The sequence below is a fragment of the Spermophilus citellus genome (genome assembly GCF_964194105.1).
Source record: "Spermophilus citellus genome assembly, chromosome: 3".
NCBI lineage: Eukaryota > Metazoa > Chordata > Mammalia > Rodentia > Sciuridae > Spermophilus > Spermophilus citellus.
The window spans coordinates 18,058,280-18,078,943 of record NC_138184.1 but is presented as its reverse complement, the minus strand read 5'-3'; the positions used below and the strand labels follow the sequence as shown (position 1 = coordinate 18,078,943).

At 37.2% G+C, this 20,664-nt stretch overlaps 1 protein-coding gene across 4 annotated transcripts in view; it reads right to left on the bottom strand.

Moving 5' to 3' along the window:
- Positions 1-20,664, bottom strand: part of SMARCC1 (SWI/SNF related BAF chromatin remodeling complex subunit C1) — a 149,428-nt gene that overhangs the window by 105,408 nt on the left and 23,356 nt on the right. For all 4 annotated transcript variants that reach the window (XM_081285176.1, XM_081285177.1, XM_081285175.1 and 1 more), the window contains exons 4-7: positions 16,881-16,962; positions 14,938-15,030; positions 9,545-9,614; positions 4,814-4,883 (exon numbers count right to left, since the gene is read on the bottom strand). In XM_081285176.1, coding sequence (XP_081141302.1) covers positions 4,814-4,883; positions 9,545-9,614; positions 14,938-15,030; positions 16,881-16,962 — 315 coding nt within the window. The remainder of the gene's footprint in view (positions 1-4,813; positions 4,884-9,544; positions 9,615-14,937; positions 15,031-16,880; positions 16,963-20,664) is intronic.

Below are 20,664 nucleotides of genomic sequence, written 5' to 3'. Positions count from 1 at the left end.
AAAAAGATTGAGAATGTAATTTTAAAATACTATCATTACACCATTATAACAAGTTATCAGTTCTGTCTTTACTACTGTACCAAGAAATCTCCTTGGCAGTAGTCATTATTATAGCCTTAATATTGCCTGAAATGGGCAACTCAGTTCACAGAATTCTCAAGTTCATGTTCCCAAAAAGTGTTTCTTGTCCTTCAGAACAGTACTTTTCACCTGGTGTTTGTTCCTTCTTGTCACCGCTCTTTTTCACCTCTGTTGCCAATTTCTAGATTTCCCCCCAAACCTCTAATAACTTAAGGCTCCAGGGCTCAATTTTTAGAACAAAACTCTTTTCTTGGTGATTTCATTCACTCCTGTGACTTCAAACAAACACTAACGATTTAAAATCTTGTATCTGTCCTCTATTCTGAATTCTGAACTCATAAATCCAAGAGCCAATTCCACACCTCTTTTGAGTATAACAAGTGTTCCAAACCTAACACTGTTGAGAGCCACAGCCAAAGGGGCCCCAGCAAACTTCCAGCTGCCAGCAAACTTCCAGCTGCCGGCTGATGATTGGCTCACAGCAGCCCCAGCAACATCTAGCTGATTGGCTCCTCTGTGGTGATGTTCATTGGGCTGTTTCCCTGCCCTTCAGACTGCCAGCTGATGATTGGCTCACAGCGGCCCCAGCAACATCTAGCTGATTGGCTCCTCCACGGAGCTGCTCATTGGGGGACTTCTTTGGCTCCGCCCACGCGACCCAGCCAATCAGCCTCAAGAGCAGGAGGATTGTGGGAGGTGGAGAGGTTTGTGTGGGTGTGAGAGGCTTGTGGGAAGCCACTGGTGGCAGTTGGGCTCTGAGGGTTTTTTCCTGAGGAGCTGTTTTGTTTGGCTTGTAGTTCTAAAAATAAAGTTAAGTTTCTTTTGACAAGTGGCTCCTGAATTGTGCCCAGCCAGACTGCTGCAAACACACTTAAAGCTCAATTTGTAAATGAATTCAGACTGCAATAATGCACGTTACAGTCAATCAACCTCATCTCAATAAATGACAACCCCATTTTTTCAATTGTGCAGGCCAAAATCCTTGGACACATTCTTGATTTTACTCTCAAATGCATCCTAAAATCAAACCATCAGCAAATTCTACTGCTCTTCATTCAAACTGTCCAGAGTCTACCTTCTTCTCAATCTTTCACTGTGTTCACTGGTTTCCCTGCTTCATCCATTGCCTTCCTGTCAATTTTTCACAAAACCAACCAAAATGATCCTTTTGAAATCCCAGCCTGTCCATAAAACTCCACTACTCAAACAAAATCTGCCAGGGGATCCCACCTAGTCAGAGTAGACTCATAATGCTAATAGTGGGCCTGGGGATATATTTCAGTTGGTAGAGTGCTTGCCCTGCACGTACAAGGCCCTAGGATCAATCCCCAGCAACACACACACACACACACACACACACACCCTCTAATAGTGGCTTGCCAAGAACTCAAAATCTAGTTCTACTGCTGTCACTATGCAGCAATGTGACCCCCTTTCCTAGTCTTCTCCTTTTATTCCACACTCATGTTATAACTGAGCAACACAGGTTTTAATTCTTCAACATGTGCCATCAAGCCTATGTACACTTTACACAGGCTATTTACCTACTGCCTGGAATGTTCCTCACTGCTGTGATATCTACATAGTTCACTTCATTACTCAAAGATCTCTTCTCAGTGAGCTTCAACTCACTAATCTAAATCACTATATATATTCTAACACAAATTTGACATAAGTGTATAATTATCTACCAAGTAAAACTCTTAATACAAATACACAGGCCAATAAATTATTATAAAAACCAAATGATCTCTAATCAAATATAGATGATTTATCTTTATGTCATTTGTTTATGTATTTTTAAATTTTCAATTATATGTTTTAGACACTACTTAGAAGTCAGTTCAGAAACATTAGGGAGTAGCACAGGTCTGTTTATATTGCTGGCACAGGGGGAACACACCTGTAATCCCTGAAACTCATGTGGCTCAGGCAGGAGGATCACAAGTATCAAGGCCAGTCTCAGCAACTTGGCAAACACCCTAGTAACTTAAAAAGGGCTGAGAGTATCGATTAGTGGTAAAATACCTCTGGATTCAATACCAAGTACTGCACCTGACTCCAATTGAACATATCTAAAGACACAGTTCGTTCTTTTAAAACTATAATTATGAGCTAAGTGCAGTGGCACATGACTGTAATCCCAGTGACTTGAGAGGCTGAGGCAGAAGGATTGCAAATTCAAGTCCAACTGCAGCAAATTTGTGAAACCTTTCTCAAACTAAAAAAGAAAAAGAATTAAGGATATAGCTCATTGGTAAAGCACCCCTCAGTTCAATCCCTACTATCACAATATATAACTGTGCCACAAACAGTAGCACATACCTGTAGTCCTAACTAGCTTAAGAGGAAGGCTTGGTTGGAGGATCACTTGAGCACAGGACTTTGAGACTAGCCTAAGTATCATGGTAAGACCCAGTCTCAAAAAGCAAAAACAGAACAAAAGGAAATAAATATAGCCAGGCATAGTGGCCTAGGAATGTAATCCCAACCACTCTGGAGGCTGAGGCAGGAGGATTACAAGTTCAAGGCTAGCCTGGGCAATATAGCAAGGCCCTGTCTTTAAAGACCATGGTGGGGGCTGGGGATGTGGCTCAAGCGGTAGCGCGCTGGTCTGGCATGCGTGCGGCCCGGGTTCAATCCTCAGCACCACATACCAACAAGGATGTTGTGTCTGCCGAGAACTAAAAATAAATATTAAAATTCTCTCTCTCTCCCCCTCTCTCACTCTCTCTTTAAAAATAAATAAATAAATAAATAAATAAAGACCATGGTGGCAGGCGGGCAGGCGGGAATGGGGGTGGGGGCAAGGGCAGCTGAGGATTTATCTCAGTAATTGAGCGCTTGCCTGGCATGCTCAAGGCCCTGGGTTCCATCCCCAGTACCATAATCAAACAAAACAAAAGCACCTCATACACAAAATCAGACAATTTTTTTTTTGTCTTCTAGTGAAGACTAAACATCTATTCAATAGTCTTATTCCTCCTCAGTGGGAATGGAATCTGATCAACCTCTATAGCCAAATATCAATTTTAAAAAAAATACAGAGAAACAACCTGGTTTCTAAGATAGTACATTGTAGAAAGGGGTAAAGAAGACAAAGGAGAACCTATAAATTGGAATTATATATACCAGTTAATCAAACAGGTGAATTTTATTTGACTTCTAATTCAAACAAATATCAATCATCAATCAAATATATCACTTACATGACAACACTGACAAGGTATTTCATATTAAGTAATTAGTCCTTTTTTTTTAGTACTGACAATGATGTTATGATTATTTCCTTTTAAAAATGATTCCTTATATTTTAGAAATGCATACTTAAATATTTATGGCAAAATGATGTGTCTAGGATTTGATTCAAATAACTTGGGAAGACAAAAATCAGAAGGGAGTTGACTATCCCACTCTACATAGCAGGACCAGAATAAAATCAATACCAAAACAGTTCTCCTGTAAATTCAGGAAAATAAAGTACATGGAAAGCTATACCTAAATCCATGTGCCCTGGACAGACATACTATTGAAAAAGTACCCCCTACCCACTACCACTAACATCTAGGTATTACATGTAATATTGTTTATTCATGCTACAAATACTCAAACACTATGACATATAAAAGTAGGAACAACACTAGGTAAATAAATTTAAGACTGGAAAAACTTCTCAGACATAATTTCATCCTTAATAGTTTTTGAAAAATCAAAACAAGCCAATCACAAATATGAAGAAGAAAAATTCATCTCTTAAAGGAAACAGATCTAAACTAGCAATCTAATACCATAAACAAAACCTCTTTGCAAAGGCATAGAAGCTCAGTTTTTTGAGAGGGGAAAAAAACACAACTTGTGATCTCATAGAATTCCATACCTTAAATAAGTCAAAAGCCTGACTTACATATATATATATCATACCTCAGAGCATACACATCAATATTAATTATCTGAAGAGAGGATCTCAAAGGCTCCAAACACAAAGTAATGATAAGGAGATGGAAACATTAATTACCCCGATTTGATCAGTACAGACTAAATACACATTTGTATTGAAATATTGGAACATACCTCATAAATGTGTACAATTATTAAATGCTACTAAAAATATTTAAAAATTTTAAGGAGATAGAAATGCTCACTAACCCTGATTTGATCATTTTATGCTCTATAAATGTACAAAATTATCAAACTGTACCCCATAAATACATGCAATTAAAATAATGATTAAAAAAAAAAAAAAGTTAGTGGTGCAGGCCTGTAACCCCAGCATCTCAGGAAGCTGAGGCAGGAGGATCTCGAGTTCAAAGCCAGACTCAGCAAATAGAGAGGCACAAAGCAACTCAGTGGGACCCTGTCTCTAAATAAAATATAGAATAGGGCTGTGTTCAATCTCCAGTAACAAAAAAAGGAGGCGGGGGCGGGGAATGTGGCTCAGTGGTTAATCACCACTGGGTTCAATTCCTGGCACTAAATAAATAAAAATAAAAAATTACCTCTCTGGAGGCCGGGGTTGTAGCTCAGTGGTAGAGCATCTGCCTTGCATGTGCTGGGTTCAATCCTCAGCACCACATAAAAATCAATTAATAAGGGGCTGGGGTTGTGGCTCAGTAGTAGAACACTTGCCTAGCACATGCAAGGCCCTGGGTTCGGACCTCAGCACCACATAAAAATAAATAAAACAAAGGTATTGTGTTCAACTTAACTCAAAAAATAAAATAAATAAAATTACCTGTCTGGGTAGAAGCCCCAATGTACTAACACCTGCTTGTCTTTTCTCATCACTGGTCTCAGCCATTCTTCTGAAAAGAGAAAAAAGAAAAACCTTAATTAAACTGATGAAATAAGTGAGCCAATTATGATTTAGCCTTAATTGTTATCAAGACTTTTTGGTTTTCTTTTGGTCTGCTTTAAATGACTTCAGAGTTCACCATCCATAGATAGCTAGCTCCATTCCTCAAGGCTCAAGGTGAGGCTGAACATCTTGGAGGAAGGGTGCCACAGAGGGAAGCATTTCATATCATGATCAGAAAGCAGAAAGACTCTACTCTCCTCAAAACTGCGTCCCAAATTCCCACATCCTCCAGCCATACCCTATCATTTCAGTTACCACTCAATTGATCACTATCAGGAATTAATTCATTGATTGGGTTAAGATTCTCAGAATCCAATCATTTCTCCTCTGAACCTTCTTGTACCATCTCACATGTAAGCCTTTAGGGGACACCTCACATCCAAACCATAACAGTTTTACTATGAGCGGGGCCAGTGAGAAAAGAGGGAAAGAGATTTTTAATTGAAGACCATCTACCAAATTAAAGAAAAATTTCTCAGCTTATATATTCAGACTTTCTGGATTTTAGGTCTACTATCTATCACTCCCTCAAATACACACTGGGAAATGAACCCAGTGCTGCTTTACCACTGAGTTATATCCCCAGCACTTTTTAAAAAAATTTTTTGTAATTATAGATAGACAGAATGCCTTTATTTAATTTGTTTATTTTTATGTGGTGCTAAGGATGGAACCCAGTGCCTCATACCTATTAGGTAAGCTCTCTGCCACTGAGCTATAGCCACAGGCCCCATCCCTAGAACTTTTCATTTTGAATAGGCTCTCACTTAGTTGCTGAGGCTGGCCTCAAATTCACAATCCTCCTGCCTTAGTCTCCCAAGTCACTGGGATCACAGGTTATGCCACCGCACCTGGCTACTATCTGTCACTCTGGATAAAACCAACGGCAATAAACTATCCCCCTCCCTTTCATCTGTCTATCCCTCTTTTCCACTCAAGTCACAATCACCATAATCTTCACAGCTTCATTTCCAATGTACAACCTCACATCCGTTTTCTATAAAGTTCTGTATTAATTTCAACTTCAAGGTTTGAGTCATGCCTCATCTCCTTGATAAAGGCAATTTACTATTCTTCTTTCTACAAATTCACTTTTCCTGGTGTCCTACAGTGCTTACAATGCTACATTAAGGACTGAAGATATACCTCAGTGGTACAATGCTTGCCTAGCATGTGTGAGATCCTGGATTTGATCATCAGCACCTAGGAGGTATTTAAAAAAAAAAAGAAAAATCTTTTCAATATCATTTTTATTACTCTTTAGTTGTCTCATATCTGTTAATCTAGCACTCTTAACAAGGGTACAAGAACTTTGCAAGTGTAGCTTAGTGGGTAAAGCACTTGCCTAGTGTGTATATGACCCTAATTTGATTTCCAGCACCATTTAAAAACAAAACAAAAGTATAAACCAGGTGCAGTGGTGCAAGCCTGTAATTCCATCAGCTCGGGCTTCTGAGGCAGAAGGATTGCGAATCCATAGCCAGCCTCAGCAATGAGGCACTAAGCAACTCAGTAAGACCCTGTCTAAATAAAATACAAAATAGTGCTGTGGATGTGATTCAGGGTCGAGTACCCTTAGTTCAATCCTCATACCAAAAAAGAAAAAGTATGAGCATTGTGTTCATAGCCAGCCCCAGCAATGAGGCACTAAGCAACTCAGTAAGACCCTGTCTAGGGGCTGGGGATGTGGCTCAAGCGGTAGCGCGCTCGCCTGGCATGCATGCGGCCCGGGTTCGATTCTCAGCACCACATACAAACAAAGATGTTGTGTCCGCCAATAACTAAAAAATAAATATTAAAATTCTCTCTCTTTCTCTCTCTCCCTCTCTCACTCTCTGTTTAAAAAAAAAAAAAAAAAGTAAGACCCTGTCTAAATAAAATACAAAATAGTGCTGTGGATGTGATTCAGGGTTGAGTACCCTTGAGTTCAATCCCCGTACCAAAAAAGAAAAAGTATGAACATTTTGTTCATTTTGTAGATAGGTACAAATTAATAATTTTTACTGATTTTAATCACAGTTGCGATTAATTCTACATTTCAGCACTGGTTATCATGTGCTTCTTTGATAGTCTGAATTTATCTTAGAAACTTAATTCTAGTAGTAAGAGGAAGTTCTGAAAAAAGCCCCTTGAAAGCCAAGAAACCAGCAAAAAAGCCAATCTTTGTGTAAATATTTTTTTTTTAGATCCTGTTTTTAATTCTTTTGGATTAATAGCCAGAAGCGTCGTCACTGGATTGTTAATTCTATTTTTAGATATAGGGATGTGGCTGAGTGGTAGGCTACTTGCCAAGCATCCTTGAGGTCCTGAGTTTGATTCCCATCACTGCAATAAACAATACTACAACTTCTAGATTTTTCAGAGACCCTTTACACTGCTTTTTCATAGTTGCCACAGTGCACAGTTTTCATAGTTGCCAGCAGTGCACAGAATTTCCAATTTCTATACATCATTTCCAACATTTATTAATTTCTGTTTTTTTGATAGTGGCCATTCTACATGTATAAGCTGATCTCACTGTGGTTTTGATTTTCATTTCTTTGATAATTAGTGTTGTTGCGCATCCATGTGCTTGTTGACCATGCGTATATCTTCTTTGAAGAAATATCTACTGAAGTCTGTTGTCTACTTTTTATTCAATTTGGATATGGCTGAATGGTTGCACTTGCCTAGCATTCATGGAGCCTTTGGTGTGACCCCCAATACCACCCTGGGGAAAAATTCAACTTAAAAACTTAGAGATACTGTGTTAGCAAGAGAATAGTATCATACACTGCTATCCTCCACCTCCACCTAGTGGCAACCAGTTGCTAATACCAAACAGAAAAGCTGAAGAAAGGCCAACTAACTATAAGCTCTGTAACTGTAACTAGATACAGAGTGATGTTTCTCTTTATGAAAAGATTAAGCTATGGTTTCTTAGATTTGATACCAAACATACAATCAACCCACCCTCCTTCCCCCACCAAAAAAATTAAATTCTTATGATCATTTTTTTAATAACTGTATGGTCTGTGTAGTTATGTCTCCTCCTTTCACTCTTGATATTTATTACTTGTTCTTTTTTTCCTCCCTGTGTGCACAGCAGGATTTTTATAACCTTATTAGTCTTTCAAAGAATCACTGACATTGCTGAGGATCACATTGTTGCATATATATTTTTTAAGATGTCAATGGACCTTTATTTACATGTGATGCTGAGAACTGAATCCGGTGCCTCACACATGCTAGCTCTACTACAGAGCTACAATCCCAGCCCCTGATTATTACATATTTTTTAATTCATTAATTTCTACTCCATTATTTTTCCTTTAGATTAAAATATATTTAGAGTGATTTTTAGTCTTTTTTCTTTCTTAATATATGCATTTAAAGATACATATGTAATGAGTTTAAGCATTTGCTTACACTGTATCTTATAAAACTTAATGTTGTTATACTCTGTTATTTTTTAAATTATTACTCAGTCAAAGGATTTTCTGTTTTCAGTATAATTTCTTCTTAACCCATGGATTATTTAGCAATATATTCCTTGAATGTTCAAATACACATGCAGCATAAATCTTAAAGAGTCAGGAAAATAACACTCCATGGGGTTATTGGCCATTCAAATATGAAATAATTTGGCTTCCTATATGAAAGTCATGCTGCAATGTGCAGTCTTTACCCAAAAACTTAATTGTGGTATCCCTACAGATTTATTTCTCATTATAAATTAACTTTTATTATGTATTTCAACTCAGTTTTTTGAAAGAATGGTTAGCACATGTTAAGTTTCTGTAGGTATGATAAACTCTGCCCACTGTTGAAATCATCTTTCAGAGCAAGTTAAACATCAAAAAATCAAACCACTGGGGGCTAGGACTGTAGTTCAATGGTAGAACTCTTGCCTAGCATATGTGAGAGACTGGGTTTGATCCTAACACCACATAAAAATAAATAAAATAAAGGCATTCTGTCCAACTACATTAATTAATTTTAAAAATAATCGAAATACTGAAAATTCACCAAACTAGTATGCTACTCTTGGACTCTACTGACAACCAGTCAACTGTTTTTTTCCTCAAAACTAAGAGATGATTGCCAACAAAGAAATAAAAGCTGTACAAAACAAAGTAAGTCTAATTAAGGAACAAAACTCTTTGTTGAAGAAAAAAAACTATGTATTTAAATAGAATGTGAGGGGCTGGGGTTGTGGCTCAGCGGTAGAACTCTCACCTAGCATGTGCAGAGCATTGGGCTCGAGCCTCAGCATCAACAAAAATAAATAAATAAAAGAATTGTGTCCAACTATAAAAAACTAAAAAATATTTTAATAGAGAAATAAATAAATGGAATGTGAAATTTAATACTTAAAACTCACTTTAAAAAGCTGGATATAGGGACTGGGGTTGTGGCTCAGCTGTAGAGCGCTCACCTAGCACATGTGGAGCACTGGGTTCAATCCTCAGCACCAAACAAAAATAAAATAAAGGTATTGTGTCCAACTACAACTAAAACATTTTTAAAAAGTTGAATATACTAAAAAAGTTGAATATTCTAAACCTGATATAGAAGCCATATGATATGATGTATGAGTTTATTAGTTCACAGCCAGAACTAACTTACCATCCTCTTGTGAAGAAGGATATGGATAAATGTGGTGGGAAGCTTTAGACTTCTCCTCAGTAAAAGTTCCCTGGAAAGCAAATGAAAAAATTACATAAAAATATAACACATAGCAAGCAAACTAATTAGTTAGAAATTCCCTAATAATTATAAAAGTACTCATTTATTTATATTTGAAGACTATATTATTTTTCATTAAGGAAAAGGGATATTAATAACAAAGATATTGTCTATAGACATACAAGTTGAGTACCCCTTATCCAAAATGCTTGGGACCTGAAGTGTTTCAGATTTCTGAGCTTTTTGGATATTGGAATACTTGCAAAGACCTTACCAGTGGAAAATCGCTAATCCAAAAATCCGAAATGCCCCCAAATTCAAACCTTTTAGAGTATCATAGTGGCACTCAAAATGTTTAGTATTTCAGAGTATTTCAGAATTCAGAGTTTCAGATTAGGGATGTCCTACCTTTACTTCTTAGCTAATTGTCTCTCTCTCTCTCTATGGGTACTTCTAACTAATTCTTAAAATTGTTCCAAAACTAACACAATTATCATCATTAACTTATGTGAATTAATGTAGGTTTTATGACATAGAGCCATAAGCTTAGGCTACACAGATATATGGTGGGACATAAGAAATTACTGCCCCCACCTTACCCCCCCATTTACACACACACACACACACACACACACACACACACTCTCTCTCTCTCTCTCACACACACACACACACACACACACGCTATTGCTGTAGTTTTAAGTCAATGCTGGAATACTAATGAACATAAAAAGTCAAGTTATAACTAGGTCACAGCCAGAATACTGAATACAGTCTAGGACATACTTGCAGCAATTTACATCAAAGTATGTTCACTCTAGAAACCATAAGATGAATGGAAAGTCTTATAATCAGTTGTAAGTAGCATGTCAATACATTCTCTGAATTGTTTCTTTGTCACCTCTCCCAAAACTGGTGATTGACCCAGGAGTGCTCTAGCACTGAGCTATATCCCAAGTCCTTTTTATTTTGAGACAGATTTCAGAAGTTGCTGAGGCTGGCCTGGAACTTGTAATCCTCCAACTTCAGCCTCCCACGTAGATGGGATTAAGGCATGTGCCAAAGTACTTGGCTGTTTTCAATTTTTTTAATATTAATTTTTTAGTTATTGGTGGACACATATCTTTATTTTATGTGGTACTGAGGTTCAAACCTAATGCCTCACGCGTGCTAGGCAAGCGCTCTACCTCTGAGCCACAATCCCAGCCCCATTTTATTTTTTCACAATGAATATTTACTATTACAATCAGACAAACACTTAGTAATGCTTCATCAAAGAATTCTAAAATTTATAAAAATTTGGAGCTGAGTTAGGTGCTTCATAAGATAAGGAATTCTCAATCATTGAAATGTTTTGGGTGCATTTTTGGAACAGCCACCAGAGGAGGGAAAGATATATCAATATTCAATAAGTCAGAGGCAACAAACAGAACAGCACATGTTGGCATATACACCCTATTAGACAGTCCTGGATTTGAACCGTAGCTTTGTATACTATTTGCATGACATGGAACAACTTATTTTTATGCATCAGTGACTTATGTAAAATGAAATGATAATATGCCTATCAAAATTTTTTTAAGGGGGCTGGGGATGTGGCTCAAGCGGTAGCGCGCTCGCCTGGCATGCGTGCGGCCCGGGTTCGATCCTCAGCACCACATACCAACAAAGATGTTGTGTCCGCCGAGAACTAAAAAAATAAATAAATATTAAAAATTCTCTCTCTCTCTCCTCTCTCACTCTCTCTTTAAAAAAAAAAAAATTTAAGTTGTAGTTATTAGATTAAGACTAAGAGTAGTGACAGGCTCACTGTAAGTGCTTAATCAGTATGGGTTGTTAATGCATGTAAAATGCTAATTAGGGCTGGGGTTGTGGCTCAGTGGCAGAGCGCTTGCCTAGCATGTGTGAGGCACTGGGTTTGAGTCTCAGTACTGTGAATCAATAAATAAAATAAAGGTCCATTGACAACTAAAAAAAAAAAGCTCAAGTAAAGCCCTGATGGTCAGTACTCCAAAATGGCACCATTTTTACCTCCTGAGGTCTCTCTTCTCTATTAGGGATAAGGATATAATTTACTGGTAGAGCCTAGCATGTACAAGGTTCAGTTCCAAGCACCACAATTAAAAAGAAAAAAAAAAAAAAAGATGACTCTTTGAAATCAGCCAACACTACTATCCCCTCAAGAGTATACCTATCTAGCCGGTGTGGTAGCACACTATAATCCCAGTGGCCTGGGAGGCTGAGGCAGGAGGATTAAAATTCAAAACCAGCCTCAGCAACTTATCGAGGTCCTAAGCAACTTAGTGAGACCCTGTCTCTAAATAACATGCAAAAAACTTGGGGATGTAGCACAGTGGTTAAATGCACATGGGTTCAATCCCCGACCCTCTCCCCAATTTAAAAAACAACAACAACAACAAAAAAAAAAGTATAAACCTATACAACATTCATGAAGTCATGTTTTTTACAAAGTATTACAGCTAACTATTTACTGTTAACTATTCAAACATAACTCCTTGCAGCATGATTTGGTAGTCTTGAGTAATTTTAGCTTGAAGGCATGAACCAGTCAGTTCATCTGCCCTTTTAACAGTCCATATGTAATTAAGCTATACTCGACAGTCCAATAAACAAATATTCCAAGAGAAAAAAAGGTGGTTAAAGATCTACTAAAAGTAATAATGCGGGCTGGGGATGTGGCTCAAGCGGTACTGCTCGCCTGGCATGCGTGCAGCCCGGGTTTGATCCTCAGCACCACATACCAACAAAGATGTTGTGTCCGCCGAGAACTAAAAAATAAATATTAAAAATTCTCTCTCTCTCTCTCTCCCCTCTTTCACTCTCTCTTTAAAAAAAAAAAAAAAAAAAAAAAAAAAAAGCTAGCCTCAGCAACATTTTTTTTAAGTTGCAATTTTTAAAATATATGTTTTAGTTACAAACAAACATGATACATTTATTTATTTATTTATTTTTATGTGGTGCTCAGAGTTGAACTCAGTGCCTCCTATGTGCTAAGCAAGCACTCTACCCCTGACCTACAACCTCAGCAACTTAGGAAACCCCTAAGCAACTTAGTGAGGCCCTAAGCAACTCAGAGAGACCCTGTCCCAAAGCAATAAAAATAAAAAGAACTAGGTATGTGGCTCAATGATTAGGCGTCCCTGTGTTCAATCCCTGATACTACCCCCCCACACCAAAGTAATAATGCTAGTGAAAAGAAATAGACTTCACATTGCTCCGATAGTACAATTACACTACCTTTCTCTATGTGTTTGACACAGATATCACATGTAAAAAGCTATACGAAAATCTGTAATTGTAAGCAATATTTGAAACATCTGCATTCAAAACACAGAAGATATTTTACTAATGCTAAAACGTATTTCATGGGCTGGGGATGTGGCTCAAGCGGTAGCGCGCTCGCCTGGCGTGCGTGCGGCCCGGGTTCGATCCTCAGCACCACATACAAACAAAGATGTTGTGTCCGCCGAGAACTAAGAAAAAATAAATAAATATTAAAATTCAAAAAAAAAAAACAAAAACAAAAAAAAAAACATTTCAACTGGCAGTCTCTTTTGCAGCAGAGAAGAAAAAAAAGATACTTAATGAGACTTCTCAACTAATCCCACAGATCAGTAAAACTGTGTAACACAAATGATGTTCCAAAAAATTATCTTGTACCTGGGTATTCACAGTTAGTTTAGCATGTCATGAGTTTCATTACAGTTTAACCACATGTAACCAAAAACCTAGTAAATACCAAAGACTCAGCCGAAAAATGAATTTAGTGAAGGAGTTTAAAATATCAGAAAATAGCATTATGTGACTCAAGACATATAAGCTTGGACTGAGGATATAGCTCAGGGATAGACGGCTTCCCTACTATGTACAAGGCCCTTGGGTTCATTCCTCAGTACTAAGAAAATACACACACTCACGTGCTTATCAGGAAAGTACAGTTTTGTTTTGTTTTCACCCACCAGTCTCCAATTCATAGACCCATGTGCTCCTCCTGCCTCAGCCTCCTGAGTAGCTAGGACTACAGGCATTCACAATTCCTGATAGAAAGTAGCATTTTTTTTTAGTAATTTTAAAAGAAACACATATCTAAATAGAATATGTATAACTGGGTGGAGTGGGCAAGTTTACTTGAAGTAAACTCCTACTATCAACAACTGTGTCACATACTCTGTTTCCTGTGATTGAGAGTTCAGTTGCAGCTCCCCTCTCCTGACTCAGGCAATGGCAAGGCCCTACTGAGGTGGATGGCGCAAGGCGTCCATCCTCTGGAGGAGCGCAGTATGTTTCTGGGAATGGGCTGGTTTGTTTTTGTATTCCCTTTAGTAAGTATAGTTACGACTTCTCATCTGACCACTAAGTACGGAGGAAAAAACATGACTTTCCCAATTAATGCAACTACTTCTAAAGAATAAATCTGTTTGCTCTAAATGCAATGATTCAGCTGTGGAACGTAAATTGTTAATGTTTAATGAGAAACCCCCTGTAGGAAAAACAGTCAAAGAAGTTTTTGAGAAATTAAATTAAAATCTAGAAAAGAAAAATTAATATTAAGATTAGTACCGGGCAATTTGTTCTTGTTCCTATGCACAATGGTTTGGTGCTCTTACACTTGTTTGATTAAAATTAGTAGCCTCTCTTTTCAAGTTAACCACTTGCAAAAACCATGGCGCTGGTTCTAGTCAGTAAGTCAAGAAAGAATAGTCAAGGTATAGGCCAATAGTCTGGGACATTTCTAACTATTATTAAAAGCTAACTAAGCAGAAACAGCTCAAAGCAATATGCGAACTGAAAGTAAAAATGCTTATGAATAAGCTAATTGTAGCTACGTAATATTTTGTTTCTTTGAATAATGATTCCTGTTTTGTAACCACAAAATACTGTGAGCCTGCCAAAATGAAAAGTATATATGATTAACTTCACAGTAAAGATTGGGATTCAGCACCTTCACTTTTGTATCTATGTTGTTTCTCCACCCCCTTTCACCGACTCCACTCCTCACCATCCATTAGTCTCCTGAGACCCCCTGCCGGAGCTGGACTCCAACATTCAGTGATGCAGAATATTCCAGTTTCCTTATGTAAGTGTACTTTGCTATAAGACTATGATAACTCCATATCAGTGCACTTTAATTAAATGCTCTCTGGGCATTTAGGAGAGGGAAAAAACAAAACAAAAATCCCAGATATTATACTTACTCAAAAAGAGAAAAATTTATTTTAATACAGAACTATATAGAAATCCAAAGATATTATGGTTAACATTTGGTAGAGGCATACACTACACAATGTTTCTGAAGTGATGGTGTCTATTACCTGATGTCGCTTGATGATATCTTTCAATTTGTTAGCCAACTTCAGATCAATGTCTGGAATGAGGTAGATGTTGGGTCTGGTCAGACAATTGTTCTGAGGAAAAAAGAATAAACTTTGAAATTCTACTGGTTTTAAAATAATGTAACAATATTCATCCATTATCACAATGGCAAAAATATGTGTTCAAAATCACACTTCTGAAGACATGCAGGAGGTATGCCTTTTAAAATTAATTAACTTATTTATATTCTTTTTTGCAGTACTAGGGATTGAATTCAGGACTTTGTACTTGCTAGGCAAGTACTCTACCTCTACAATATATCCTTAATCTTTTTTTTTTTTTTGTATTGGGGATTGAACTCAGGGGGACTTAATTACTGAGCTATACCCACAGCCCTCTTTTTATTTTTTGAGACAGGATCTCATTTAGTTGTTTAGAGCCTTCCTAAATTATTGAAGCTGGCCTTGAACTTGTGATCTTCCTGCCTCAACCTCCCAAATCACTGGGATTATAGGTACATGCCACCACGCCCAGCAAAAAAGATATACTTTGATGTAGAAAATAAAGTTTTATTGCAGAATAAAACACAGGTGATTCAGCAGACCACTTTTAAAACCATCCCCGGTCCCTCTCTGCAGCTGGCTATATCTGGACAAAAAATGTTAAGACTCAAGACTTAAGGAAATTCAGCATGTAAAACTCATTAAGGTTCCATACCAGATTGCCAGATTAATCCTCCTAGATAATTTTACCTGCATTTATCTTAACTGTAGTATTTTCACAGCTACATTTTTTATTTGGGAAGTAATTATACCTCTTTCTTTCCATTTCTAATCTTAAGAATGGCAATAAATCATGTTTATTAACTTTTCAAACCATGACCAAAATGAAACCAACAAACAAAACACACCCAATTATTTTGCTACTAACAGTCAATGGACAAACAATAAAAAATTAAATATTAAGCTTAACTTTTGCCAGGTACATTTCACAGGAAGGTAAATTCAATGATCACTATAAACTACTAGTCAATAAAAATATGACAGCAGTCCGGGGATACAGTTCAGTGGTAGAACACATGTCCAGGATGGGTGAGGTCCTTGGTTCAATCCCCAGCACCATAAAACAAAAACCAGAAGACATAATGAAGAAAATTAAGCATTCTTTCATCCAAGTTATAATCTAGTTAGGGAAACATATATTTATGTCAGAGTCATAGAACAAATCCAAGGAAAAAAACTATAAAACCAAGTGTCTAGCAGTAGAGAGGGTTATATCAAATGAAGTAAAAAGCGATTTGAATTATGGATAAGGTGACATTAATGAAGAAAAATAACCATAGATTATTTCACAAGAAATGAAACACTGACATAATAGTAACAAACAATTTTTAACAATGACAATAACAGTAACAAACCTAAACAAAAGAATAGAGCAATAGGGCTGGGGATGTGGCTCAAGCAGTAGCTCACTCGCCTGGCATGCAGGGGGCGCTGGGTTCGATCTTCAACACCACATAAAAATAAAAAATAAAGATATTGTGTCCACCTAAAACTAAAAAAATAAGTATTTAAAAAAAAAGAGCAATATATTTCAGAAAAAAAATTTGTTCTTTTGATGTTTTGAAAGTCCAATATAATCAACTGTAGAACTGAAAGTATATTTAAGAAAAAAATTTAATGCCATGCTATTTATTTATTTTGATACTGGAGATTTAACCCAGAGACACTTTATCATTGAACTATATCCCCAGCCCTTTTTATTTATTTAGAGACAGGGTCTCACTAAATTACTGAGGGCCTCAGTAACAAGTTGCTGAAGCTGGCCTTGAACATGTGATCCTACTATTTCAGCCTCCCGGTTTGCTGGGATTACAGGCATGGGCCACTGCGCTCAGCATAAAACAAAAAAATTTTAATAATAACCTAATTTTCAAAATTACCTGCACCAACGTTTTCTCAATGTTCATAAACATTTCAACATTACGATCCATTCGTGATGGATTCTGCAGATCAAATCTCCGCCTAAAAGAGAAGAAAATCATTAGAAGATTGTCTCCCTCCTTAAACACAAGGGAAAACTCAATTTTAGAATTCAATGTAAAGAAATTAGAAAACTTAGTAGCCAAAATAGCATTCTACAAAATGTTTAAAATATACTCTTAATAGTATAAGAATGTACCATTAATACTTTCATAAAAGAAAAGGCTATTAAACCATATTAAACCAAAGGCTAGCACAATGGAAACTGAGGACATTCATTCAGGCACAAAATACTGAATTGATGGCAGAATTCCAATGACAAGCTAATTTATAGTTAGATTTTTGAACATGGAGAGGCAACAGATGCTAACAAAGTTTTAGGATATCTTTCTGGAGGAATCACAAACCACACTTTGACACAGTTCCCAGAACTTTTTCTCTTTTTTTGCTAAGGGTCTAGACTCTCATCCCCTGCTTTCTACAAAGGAAGGGTTTGTTTACGATCCAGCTCTCATTTATTGAAGATGCTTTTATCTTCAACAACAGTAGATGACATTTACTGTTTAGGTCACATTTGCCTTTCTACTGGTCAATAAAAATATGAGAGCAGTCTGGGGATACAACCAGAACACCCTGAATTTTTTTTTTTTTAGAACCATTTCTCTACAACTCCATCCCTGTGGATTGTAGATTGGATGGGGTTCCTTATCATTTTCCAGAGGCAGCACACATGATCAAGCCCTGACTAATCAGGAATGGGCAGGTAAGCCAAATGGATCTGGTCCACATGGATCCAAGGATCTATTCAGGAGGCAGGGAGACAAGCAGCCCTCTTCTTTGTTCTAACACCACCTTGCAGGGTGACAGCTTAGAGTTGCCAGGTGGAGAAGGAAAGTGAAGCCACCAGATTGAAGGAAGAACTGAGAGTTGAAGAAACAGTCTTAATAATATCATTAGGGTTTCTGGATCAAATAAAGCCTGAAAATCTCATCATCTTTTCAACAAAACAAACAAAATCCTTTGACTACAACATGTTAACTCAAGTGTCTGTAATTTTCAATAGGAAAAGTCATAACAGATACTGCATCTCACAATCAGCCTATGGACCTTTATGTTATCTAGGGTAGCTTGTACGTAGTTCTTATAAATTTTTTTATAAATTATTTTTCTTTTAAAACATATTTTCATTCATTTCTTCTTTAAAAAAATATAATCAACCTTTGTGATTTTCCAGAAAATAAGAGATGATAAAAGCTACCATAGTTGAAAAAGAAGTACTCTATTTTTCTTAAATCAAAGATATTTTAGAGGGCTGGGGTTGTGTCTCAGCGGTAGAGTGCTCGTCTAGCACGTGCAAGGCGCTGGGTTTGATCCTCAGCACCACGTAAAAATGAATAAAATAAAGGCATTGTGCCCAACTACAACTAAAAAAATTTTTTTTAAAAAAAGATATTTTACATCATACAGAAAAGAAATCCTGAGATCGAATGGCAGGGAATCACCATACTATCCTTCAAGAATAAAAAAAGTGTACTGGGTACAGTATGCATGCCTATGATCCCAGCTATTCAGGAAGCTAAGGCAGAAGGGACCACAAATTCAAGGCCAGCAACTGAGCAACACCCTGTCTCAAACTAAAATAGGGATGTAGCTTAGAGGCATAAAGCCCCTTGAATCAATTCCCAGTACTACAAACACGCACACGCAAAGAACAAGGAAAGTTTATCTACATGTGCTTAAAATCCAATTGTTCAAATTCAACAGTGTCTTGTGTTCTTTTCAATCAAGGAAAGCATCTTGGGCTGGGGATGTGGCTCAAGCGGTAGCGCGCTCGCCTGGCATGCGTGCGGACTGGGTTCGATCCTCAGCACCACATACCAACAAAGATGTTGTGTCCGCCGAGAGCTAAAAAATAAATATTAAAAAAAAAAATTCTCTCTCTCTCTCAAAAAAAAAAAAGGTAAGCATCTTGGATATTCTGGAACAGTTTGTAAGATACATGATATATAAAGAGGTGAGAGTTTCTTCAAATTTCTAACTGGCTACAACCAGTAATGTTCAAGAGTAGAGACTAGAGATTTAGCTCAGTTGGGAGAGTGCTTGCCTCGCATGCACAAGGCCCTGGGTTCAATCCCCAGCAACACACACACACACACACACACACACACACACACGAGTAGAAATTAATTATCCCATAATTTCTGATCATATGAGAGCTACAAGTATTCCATGTGAGAGCTACAAGTATTCCAAACCTTTAAAGTACCTATAAGAGGTACACAGCAATGACATGAATGATCTATGTAAGGGCAAATTCAAGTGCCCATTCTTTTTTCCACAGAAAGTCCAAGAGGCATGCAATAGAAAGCCACAGCTATCAAGAATTAAATATGCACAGAATGCTTGAACTGACACAACTGACAAATCAGAGTCACCCCTTTCCACTGTGATCCCATCATATGGGAATACTCACATAATTTTTCTAAACTCTATAGCTTTTCCACTTAATGGGCTTGACACTAACATTCTAAAATCATCCCATGAGTCACTTCTTCTATAAAACTATTCCTGTCTTCTTTCATGTTCTTAAAAAATCCTGAGCATAGTGATATTACAGCCTCATAAGAGAACAATCTTGTTGGTAAGAGAACTCATTACATGCCTTGGGGACAAGAACCAGGTTCATTAAAAAATGTTCCCATGTAGCCCTAGTGGCTAGCAGAAAGTATGGCTATATAAGCAAACTACTAAATACATTAATATTTACTATGATTGAGAACTAATGTATTACAACTTTATTATTGATGAGCTAGGACAAGACTGAAATGTATCCTAAAATAACTACAACTAAGAAAGTAAGAAAAGGATTTAAAAAGCGCATAAAAATAGATACTTTTAATATTTTTTTTAATATTTATTTTTTAGTTTTCGGCGGACACAACATCGTTGTTTGTATGTGGTGCTGAGGATCAAACCCGGGCCGCACACATGCCAGGCGAGCGCGCTACCGCTTGAGCCACATCCCCAGCCAGATACTTTTAATATTTACCATAGGTTTAAAAGTAGATTTTGGGTTTGGTTGTAGCTCAGTGGTAGAGTACTTGCCTTGCACATGTGAGGCACTGGCTTTGATCCTCAACATCACATTAAAATAAACAAAATAAACATATTGTGTCCAATTATAACTTTAAAAAGTACTAATAAAAAATACAAAGGTATTGTGTCCATCTACAACTAAAAAAAAAGAGTTAAAAAATAGATTTAGGGGCTGGGGTTGGGGCTCAGTGGTGGCGTGCTCGCCTCGCATGCATGAGGCACTGGGTTGGATCCTCAGCACCACATAAAAATAAAGACAATAAAGTCCATCAACAACTAAAAAAAATAGATTATATTATAAATACAAGGGACCTCTATCTTTAACTTTACATTGATTTAATCTTGTACGCAGAACTTTACTTTTACTACTTGTTTAGTTTTGAATATCCCCTTTCCACAACTACTTCTAAGGAAAGGGTAGGTTAGATCCCAAGCAATTTCCTCTTACAGGGCAAAAGATCATTACCCAACCAGGTGAGAAAATCCTATTTTAGCCGACAGCCTCCCACTGGTTCTTGGGGTGGGGGGGGGGGTGATATGTGAGTATCTCCCCTTCATAAAGAAAATGACACTCACAGGGTCTTGATAATAGAAGAACTATACCTAGAAGCCATCAGTTATAGGATTACTTACACAAAACTTCTTTAT